This window comes from Balaenoptera physalus, assembly GCF_965194825.1.
Source record: "Balaenoptera physalus genome assembly, chromosome: 19".
Classification (NCBI taxonomy): Eukaryota; Metazoa; Chordata; class Mammalia; order Artiodactyla; family Balaenopteridae; genus Balaenoptera; species Balaenoptera physalus.
The window spans coordinates 2,798,051-2,808,298 of NC_138900.1; the positions used below are offsets into that span (position 1 = coordinate 2,798,051).

The 10,248-nt window shown below is 41.5% G+C and overlaps 1 protein-coding gene across 1 annotated transcript in view; it reads right to left on the reverse strand.

Moving 5' to 3' along the window:
• NLRP13 (NLR family pyrin domain containing 13) overlaps positions 1–10,248 on the reverse strand; it is a 36,584-nt gene extending 26,336 nt beyond the window's left edge. The window contains exon 1 of the mRNA XM_082439781.1: positions 3,783–10,248. Within this exon, the coding sequence (XP_082295907.1) occupies positions 3,783–4,197 (415 nt within the window). The 5' untranslated portion in view covers positions 4,198–10,248. The remainder of the gene's footprint in view (positions 1–3,782) is intronic.

A 10,248-nucleotide genomic window follows, 5' to 3' on the forward strand; every position in this document is an offset into this window, starting at 1 on the left:
ACCGGGGTGTACAAACTATTGTGTGTGAGATAGGCTACAAGAATGTAGTGTACAACATGGGGAATATAGCCAATAGTTTGTAATAACTGTAAATAGAGTGCAACCTTTAAAAATTGTGTAAAGAATACATATAACTATTAATGCAACACAAAGTCCAGAAACAGACACTGGTATCTCAGACCTTGGAGGGGACCCAGAGGAAATGTCCAGTTTATGGTAACCTATTCCTCAGTAGGCAGCTGGAAGAACAGATTGGCAAGTTTCTGGCAGACTATAAATTGAAGACAGTTTCAAAGGAGGTGGCAAATGTGGAACCCATAAAATGAGTGTTCCATCAAGCAATTTGTCTGTAATCATCACAAAGTAGTAGCCAAACCTGTTTCTTCTTCCAGCATCTCTGGTTCTTCTTGGTTTGGATCTTGGGGTCCCCATACCTGTGCCATCTCTGAAATAAAACAGTGATGATGGGGTAGTGAGATTTCCCCTGGCTGAAAAACAAGTTAATAATGATGGATGGTCTTAGTAGAACCAACCATTTCTCTGACATACTTTGAATTGAAGAGACTGAAAATCGTTATCTTCAAGCCTCATCAACCCAGCTACTTTGGAAACATGCTACTTTGCAAAGACCACAGCACACATTAAAAGCACATCCCTGCCTGGGGGCCTTGGATCCAGCCAGCCTCCTGTCTGGAATGCTCTCCCCCCAACCCCAATATCCACTTGGCTCACTCCCTCCCCTCCGAGTCTCTGCTCAAATCTTAGTGCCTCAGTAGTGCCTGGTGATCCTGATTAACACTGCACCTGATTCCTGCAGCACACACCTTAGGCAGACCCCACCCGCCCTCCCCTCCACTCTCCATTGCATTTGTCACCTTCTAGCACACCCTATAATGTACTTATTCATCACATCCATTACCTGTCTCCCCACACCGGAGGAGGAGACCGGTAGCCAACCTGTGTTTGTTCACTGATGTACCCCAAGTGTGCACAGCAATGCCAGCACATGGAAGCCACTCTAATATTTTGGAAATAAAATGACATGGAAGAAAAGCACCGAGAATTGGTCTAACCCCAGCCCCCTGATGTGTTTCGCATAACCACTCAGAAAGTCCTATTCTCACAAACTAAAGGACCTCTTCCGTGTCTCCCCATGCACCATATGATCCAGCAATCCCACTCCTGGGCTTATATCTGGAGAAAACCATAATCCAAAAAGATACATGCACCCCAATGTTCATTGCAGCACTATTTACAATAGCCAGGACATGGAAGCAACCTAAGTGTCCATCAACAGAGGAATAAAGAAGATGTGGTACATATGAACAATGGAATATTACTCAGCCATAAAAAAGAATGAAGTAATACCATCTGCAGCAACATGGATGCAACTAGAGATTATCATACTAAGTAAAGTAAGTCAGATGGAGAAAGACAAATATTATATATCACTCATATGTGGAATCTCATGTTTTAAAAAATGGTATAAATGAACTTATCCACACAACAGAAACAGACTTACAGTTATCAAAAACAAACTTATGGTTACCAAAAGGGGGAACATTTGGGAGGAGGAATAAATTGAGGAGCTTTGGATTGACATACACACAAGATAGATAACCAACAAGAGACCTACTGTATAGCACAGGAAAATCTACTCACTATTCTATGATAACCTATATGGGAAAAGTATCTAAAAAAGAATGAATATATGTATATGTATAACTGAATTGCTTTGCTGTACACCTGAAACTAACATTGTAAATCAACTATACTCCCATAAAATTAAAATTAAAAAAAATCAGAAAGTACAAAAAAAAGAAAAAAAAGAGCTGGGCTGTTCCAAATGAACAGCCTGGAATTTAAATCTAATTTCTTAAAAAAAAAATCCCAGTTCTCACTTCCCTTTGGCCATCTATGGAAGCCTGTTGAACTAAAGATCCACCCCTTCTCCCAGATCTGATGAGCTAGTCTTGGTGGGGTGGAGGGTGTGTACGGTGAGATGGTAGAGACCCTCCCAGTTCTGATACTGCCTGTCTGGCATCATTCTCAGTGATGATGTAGGATCTGGAAACCACCAGGGAAGGTGATACTGTTAAGAGAAAAACTGTCGCAAAGATGAACAAATGATTGAGAATCTACACTGCACCCAACGCCTTATAAGTTTTCACCCTAGAAACTCAGTTAGGTGCAGCTATCTCTGTTTTCAATAAGAGAGAATGGGGCCCAGTGGTACATAATTGGTCCTGGGTTACAGTCGGTGACGTGGAACCAGCCTTTGAATACAGCTCTGTGGTTAAAACCTGAACTCTTAAACCCGTAGTCCCTAAAAGACAGCACACTTGTGCCTATAAACATGTGCATTCACAGACTCACTCACAAATCCCTCTGCCACAGCACCATTCAGGCAAAGAAACTCTCACTGTGCCATGTTTCCTAGAAGATGGAGCTGATGGGGGCATCAGTTATCCTGACCTGTCCACTGGTCCCTTTATATCATCTCCCACATTGCTGTGGGATGGGTGTGGTCTAGGGCTTCCTCCTGATTAGGAGGTATCTTCTGCAAGCCCCACCCCTTTAGAAGGCCAGGTGGGAACCAGGTAAGGACTGGGGAAAAGGGGCTCCTGTGATGCAGCTTCAAGCAGGGCATTGACATTGCCAATTAGGACCAGTGGCCAGGAGGGAAGTTCTTCCTTTAATGTCATTCTCCTCTGTGCCAATGTCTCTCTCTGGGATTGCCAAATGGGATTTAAGGATTCTAGATCCCATTCCCAAGCTCTCTGCTCAACATCTGCCTATTCCAGACAACCATATGTAAGGGATTTATGACGGGGAGAGGGGAGGAGAGGAAGACGGAACTGAAGATGCAGGGAAATCGAGTCCCCATCGCCTCGTCCTGCCCAGAAGATGCTCGAAGCCTGAATTCCTGTGACTCAGAACCTCCAATGCCCAAAGCTCTGATGGGGAAGACTTCATGTTGCCAACTCCCATCCCATTCCTTGAACTCATGCTCTCATTCTAGGGCAAGAGAAGCAGTACATGGTCAAGCACAGAGGATTTGGAGACCCACTGCCTGGCTTCACATCCCACCTCTGTGACCTTGGGCAATTTACTTGAGCTTTGTGCCTCAGTTTCCTTGTCTGTAAAACAGGAATAACAGAACCCCCTTCTTATGAGAGTGTGAAAAGTCAGTACCAATGCACAGAAAGCATTAAGATTAGTGCCTGGCTTGTAACAGGCACCAGCAGAAGTTATTAATTTCTACAGGTCTCAGAGGCAGCCAGGTCTGCCAGAAAGTGACATATGCATTCCTAAAACTCTCTGCAGTAGGTAAAGTTGTGGGCAAAAACCAGATGAAAAATGAGATCCGTGATACGTTTTAAAAAGACAAACAATTAAAATGGTAGCACAGTTTTATACTTGCTAACTAACTGTGAAACACATGACTAGTACAATAAATACTGCAATGCTACAATAAATACTACAGTATTACAATAAATAAATGAATGTTACAGCCAGGTACAGTTTCGTTGTGGGATTTTTGCATTTACCTCTTTGGAAAAAATCATGCATAAGCAAACATGAAATTCCCGTGGTGAGCAAATCATCCCCTAATGCAACAATTGCATTGGCACAAATCTGCATTTTCAAAAGCAGCCTTGGAACAGAACTAAATATGCACGTTTCAATTCCCTCTTCTTGCTTTTGATCACCATCCCCTCCGAGGCTAGAGCTCCCAACTTTCACAGCCTTTATACTTTTAAACTTTCATTCCCGTCAGGGAGAGTCTTTCTTAGGGGGAGACCAGCAATTTGGAAGGACCCCATAAAACTCCAACAGCAACCACCCGGCTCCCACGAGCACCAGGAAGCTATCCCCCGCACAGACCCACTCACCATTCATCTCTGCTCTCATTTGCTCGCATAGCGAAGTCAGCTTCATGTGCTCAAAGATGCGGAGGGTCACGTCCCATATCTGCCTTACTGATAAGTGTTCTTTCAACAGACAGAGCAGGTTAGTGGGACTGATGGCTTTCAAGTTTGCCCAGGAGATCTTCTGGACGTTCTCAGGCAGCAGCTGTGGGGACTGGACACAAAGTTTGAAATCCTCCAGCTGATACCGATCCAAACCCATCAGGTGAGACAGCAGCTTATCACTGGAGCCATCATCTACAAAGACGCTAAGAGAAGAAGTCATCTGGCCCAACACGCAAGGTTTCCAGCTTCACTCAAGAACGCTTACAGCCACAAAACGAATAGCACCTGTAGAAGATAGACAGCTAAGACCATGAACCATGACTTGCACCTGCTTCAAGACTATCTAATCTAGCCACGTGTTCTGTTTTCTCCTCACAGCACCTCCTGCTCCCTGTGTTTGTGTGGCTTATTTCTCTCTCTCTCTCTCTCTTCCACGTGAATGTCAAGTCGCTTTGAACACAGACCTTGTCTGTCCTAGGCTGTACCACCAGTGCCTAGAAAAGCACTGGACAGACATGAGGACCTCAGCTCTAAGGAGAAGGAAAAACGATACTGATGGAAGAAATGTTCACGTCGTGAGGTATGGGGCGGTCATTCTGGACGATACATGATTTGGCTTGAACTTGATGTTGGCTAGAACAGCCTGTCTTCGGGCCTGTCACACGTACATTGTGCATCTGCTTTAACCATGAAGTGTGTCTCATCATCCAGTCATAGGAAGGGTTAAGTCTCAACCCCCTGCAGCCGCCCACCATCAGTGCGCTGAAGGGAATTCAGGATGGGAAAAACAGGACGAAGCTTTCTGTGCTTTCACCTTCAGGCTCCTACATAGTGAAATGCATATCTAAGGAAGAATTTCAATGACCCCAGACTCTTGCATCTTCCCCTATATAGATAAACACTAAAATCAACTTGAGAGACCTTTCTTTGTGATTAGCAGTCCTCTTTTACAAAGATGTATGCTTGACTGCATGTATTTCCTAACCAAAAAAAAACCAAATCATATATCCTGGCCCCTCCTTTACCTCTTTGGAGATCCCCCTCACAGCTACTGAGAGGCTGTTTCCCAGGCTATAGTCCTCAGCTTGGCTCCAAAAAAAGTCTTCTAATCTTATTAGAGATTGTTTATTATTTACATCAACAATACTAAGCACTTCCTATATACCAGGAATTGTTACCCTCATTTCATTCTCTAAACAACCAGTCACGCACAGTTTTGTTTACTAATTCTATTTTTTAAAAGTGAAAATGAAATGACATCTTCACAATGCTGTAAAGAACAAAACACCCTGCCACTTAGATTCTATGTCCAGTGAAAATATCCTTTAAAAATGAAGGAAAAATAGATTTCCAATCAAATGCTGAGTAGCCAGCGGCCGCCGGGAGGTGGGAGAAATGGGAGATGTTAGTCAAAGGGTACACATTTCCATTACACAATGAATAATATCTAGGGATGTAATGCACACCTTGGTGGCTTTGGTTAATAATACTCTGTTTTATTCTTGGAATTCACAAAGAGAGTAAGCCTTAAGTGTTCTCCTCACACACAAAGTCAACTACGTGAGGTGATGGATATGTTCATTAACTTGACTGTAGTGATCATTTCACAAAGTGTATGTGTGTTAAATAATGTTGAATAGCTTTAAAAATCATTTTGTACAACTTAGACATGAACAATTTTTATTTGTCCATCTTGGCTCGATAAAGCCGTAAATTTTTAAATTTTAAAAACAGAATTTATTGCCAGCAGACATACATACCACTAAAAACCATCCAAAAACATTTTCAGATGAAAGTATAGCAGCACAGAAGGAAAGAAAAAGCACAGAGGTAGCTGGTGTGTGAATCAATGTGAATGAATATTAACCCTTGACAATAACAACATCTTCTGGACTTTATAACATACGTAGTAAAATATGAAAACAATAACACAAAGGATGAAAGGAAAGTAAATGAAACAACTGTTTCAAGGTTCTTGCATTGATTGTAAAGTCCGGATGTAATCTCAGGTCAACTACTGGTGAAAGATGAATATTGAACTCTCTGGGGCAACCACTCTAAGAATAAAAGAATGTAACTAAGTTAAAGAAAAATGATATTACAAAGTATTTAGTTTATTCAAAAAATGGCAGAAAAGGAATAGAAAACAAGAAAATATACTAAATTCCAAATGTGTCAACAATTATATAAGCATAAGGGGGCTAAACACTAAAGAAGACTATGTCAAATTAGATCAAAAATAAAAGGTACACTTCAAGTACAAGAGCATAAAACGTTTAACATAAATTAATGGGGAAAAATGCAGCATGCACACCCTAACACGAAAAAAAATGGGTACAGCTGTATCATTACCAAAATAGATTTTAAGGCAAAATTGTTACTAAATACAGCACACTTCATAACAGAATCAGTCCAGCAGGAAGATACAGCAAGTCTAAAATTTTATGTACCAAATAGTATAGCTTCAAAATATATAAAGCGAAAAATAGAACTAAAAGAATGATTAATTGGAGATTTAAACACACATCTCAATAACGAAGTGAAAAAGCAGGGGGAGGGTTGGATTGGGAGTTCGGGATTAGCTGATGGAAATTATTATTATATATAGAATGAATAAACAACAAGGTCCTACTGTGTAGCACAGGGAACTATATTCAATATCCTGTGATAAACCATAATGGAAAAGAATATGAAAAAGAAAGCATATATATGTATAACTGAATCACTTTGCTGTAGAGCAGAAATTAACACAACGTTGTAAATCAACAATACTTCAATTTTTAAAAAATGGAAAAAAATTATTTCTTCAACCTTTCTGTGCATGCCTAAGAATGACTTTGGAAAGCACCACAAGCACTGATTTGGGGAGTTTAGTGATCAGGTGAATTCAAAAGCATGGAATCCATGAATAAGGAAGATCAACTGTAATTAGTATCATGTGTGTTGCGTGTAAGACGGGATCCCACAGGGTCCATGAGATTATACCGTGTAGAACAAGCAAGCCTAGGAAAGGGAATTATAAGAGACTTGAAGGATGCATCAGATTGAGGCAAGGAGGGTGGAAAGAGGGTTACAGGGCAGTGGTCAGTGAAAACAGGTGCAGAAACCCTGGAGGCAGAAAATACAGGAAGGGAGAAATTCAGCTGCAGTTTCTCAAAGACCTATCAAATCTCCTGGGTGTAGAAAGTGGGAAGCTTCAAATGAGAGTGAAACAGAGCAGAACCCTATGGTCCTTGGCCCCCATGTCCTCAGCCTGCCTTTTGACTGTGGGAAAACTTTAGTCAAAGAATAAGTTTAATCAGAGAAGTGAAAAAATGCAGAAACGAAGGAAAACACTCCAACAAGACTGCATAATAATCATTTAGTCTTTAAGCAGAGTCAAGGACGTTAGTTCCTCCTTAAGGGCTATAAGGTAATATTCTGAGCCATATCCTGTGAGCTGTCTTGTAGATACTGAAATGCCCACCAGGAGGAAGAAGTTAACTACATGATGACCAGACTGTAGCCATGACATAAGCTGCCACAATTCCAAGAATTGGCTTCAAAGAAATGGAAACAAAATGACCCTGGACCTGAAGACTAACTGTACTTAAAACAATCAATGAAGCTGACCAGACCACTGATGACCAATGTCAAGACGACTGTCAGAGGTGACTGTGCTGTTTCTGCATGGAGCCCCCTCTCTCCATCTATAAAAGCTCTTGGCCCCTGATTGTCAAGGACGGGGGAGTCAGGCTGTGGACAGGAGTCCGCATTCCCGCACCGCAGTTGCTAGCGTCCAAAATAAAGCAAACTTCCCTTTCCACCAACCTTGCCTCTTTATTGGCTTTTGAGCGGCGAGAAGCTGGACCCCACTTTCACTTACGAGAGGACAGAGGTGCAACGGATTCCTACTGATTAAGAAAACACCGGCAACAATGACTCCGCATCTTCCGCTCCCCACCCCGAGCTCCTGGTAACCACCTTTCTAGTCTCTGCTTATAAAAGTTGGAGTCTTTTCAGTACCTCACAGACGGGAATCCTGCAGTATTTTCCTACTGGGACTGGCTTACTTCACTTAGGATAATGTTCTCCAGCTTCATCCATGCTGTCACAAATGGCAGGATTTCCTTCTTTTTTAAGGCTGAATAAGATTCTATACGGACTTCCCTGGTGATCCAGTGGGTAAGACTCTGCGCTCCCAATGCAGGGGGCCCAGGTTCCATCCCTGGTCAGGGAACTAGATCCTACATGCCACAACTAAAAAGAAAAAAAAAAAAAAAAAGATCCCACATGCTGCAACGAAGATCCCGCATGTTGCAACTAAGACCCCGAGCAGCCTAAATAAATAAGTAAATAAATGTGCTTAACCCTGTTCTCATTAGATTAAGGTTAAAAAAAAAGATTTTATTGTATGTATCACCCATGGTGTAAGTTTCAGTTATGCAAGATGAATCAGTTCTGGGGACCTGCCCTACATCAAAGTGCCCATAGTCATCAATACTGAATTGTACCCTGAAAATTTTCAGAGGATAAGTGTCATGTTAAATGTTCCTACTACACACACACATACACACACAGGACATAAAAAAACTTTTGGAGGTGCTGGCTATGTCTATTCCCTTGATTGTGGTGTATGCCTGTGTCCAAACTCATCAAGTTACATACGTCAAATACGTGCAGTGTTTTTTTCATATATTAATTATACCTCAGAAAAGCTGGTTGTTTCTACCCACCCCACTACTTTAAATCAATCACAATAAAGCTGTTCTTTTAAAAAAGAAAAGAAAAACCAAAGGACAGGAAAGTTTGAAGCCCCAGAGAAAGGAGACATCACTTACCAAACAGACTTCTAATCTCATACGTTTCTCGATGCCGTTTGCAGGGGACCGCAAAGAGGACGTCAACTCCACGCCCTCCCCAGCCTCTGATTGGCCCTTGGGTCCCTTCAGCTCCTATCAGATCTGTCTCTGGGCGTCCCGCCCCCTCCATTGCAGCCTATCCCCGCATAGGTCAAGAAGCCACCAAGACCCAGCTGCTACAGGTAATTGCTGAGTCCTTCTCTTTTAGGTGTAAATCATCCCCACCTGGGAGAGGAGAGGCAGAGATGGGTTCCTAATTAAAAGGTGGGATAGGGAGGGTGGGAGGGAGGGAGACGCAAGAGGGAAGAGATATGGGAACATATGTATACGTATAACTGATTCACTTTGTTATAAAGCAGAAACTAACACACCATTGTAAAGCACTTATACTACAATAAAGATGTTAAAAAAAATAAAATAAAAAAATAAAATAAAATGTAATTCAGTGAGCTCTGACAGATGCACACACTCAGGAAACCACTGCCACAATCAAGACAGAATATACCTTAAAAAAAAAACCAAAAAAAAAAAAAAAACAAACCAAAAAAAAACACCACCTGATGTAAATGGAATCTTCCACTTCAGCCAAAGGCCACTGATGTGAATACCTCTCCTACCATCTGAGGGGTCTTCTAGAACAATGAAAGATGAAAGGAATCAAGAGTGCATGAGGTCTCAGATACAGAGAACAGACTAGTGGTTGCCAAGGGGGAGGGAAGGTGGGGGAGGGAAGGATTGGGTGTTTAGGGTTAGCAGATGCAGACTATTATATATTGAATGGATAAACAACAAGGTCCTACTGTATAGCACAGGGAACTATATTCAATTTCCTGGGATAAACCATCATGGAAAAGAATATTAAAAAGAAAGCATATATATGTATAACTGAATCACTTTGCCGTACAGCAGAAACTAACATAACATTGTAAATCAATTAGACTTCAATACAATTTAAAAAAAGAGTCTATGAGGCCTGAAAACCACAGAGGCAACCGCATCTAGGGACCATTTCTTCTCCCAATGCCAGAAAAACCACCCATGAAGCCGTTCCATCATAAACACGGAGGCTTTTCCACTGAAGTCAGGAACGAGACAGATGGTCTCACAGTCACCACTAATTAACATCCTGTTGGAGGTTTTAGCCAATTAAATTAGCCATTTTAACTAATTTAACTCACCCCTGTCACAAACATCATCCCAAAACAGAAAGAAAATGCATTTGGTTTGCCCCACCTTCCAACTTAATAGGCTCTGGGGATACAGGCAGTTGACAACTGTAACTAATTTTAAATTTAAATCAGCAATTAGAGAAAGGCATAAGAATTGGAAAGGAATGGTAAAACTATATGTGCAGATAACTTGATTACATTTCAGAAAACCCAAAAGACCCCATGGAAATCTACTACCAATATATGTGTTTATATATATGT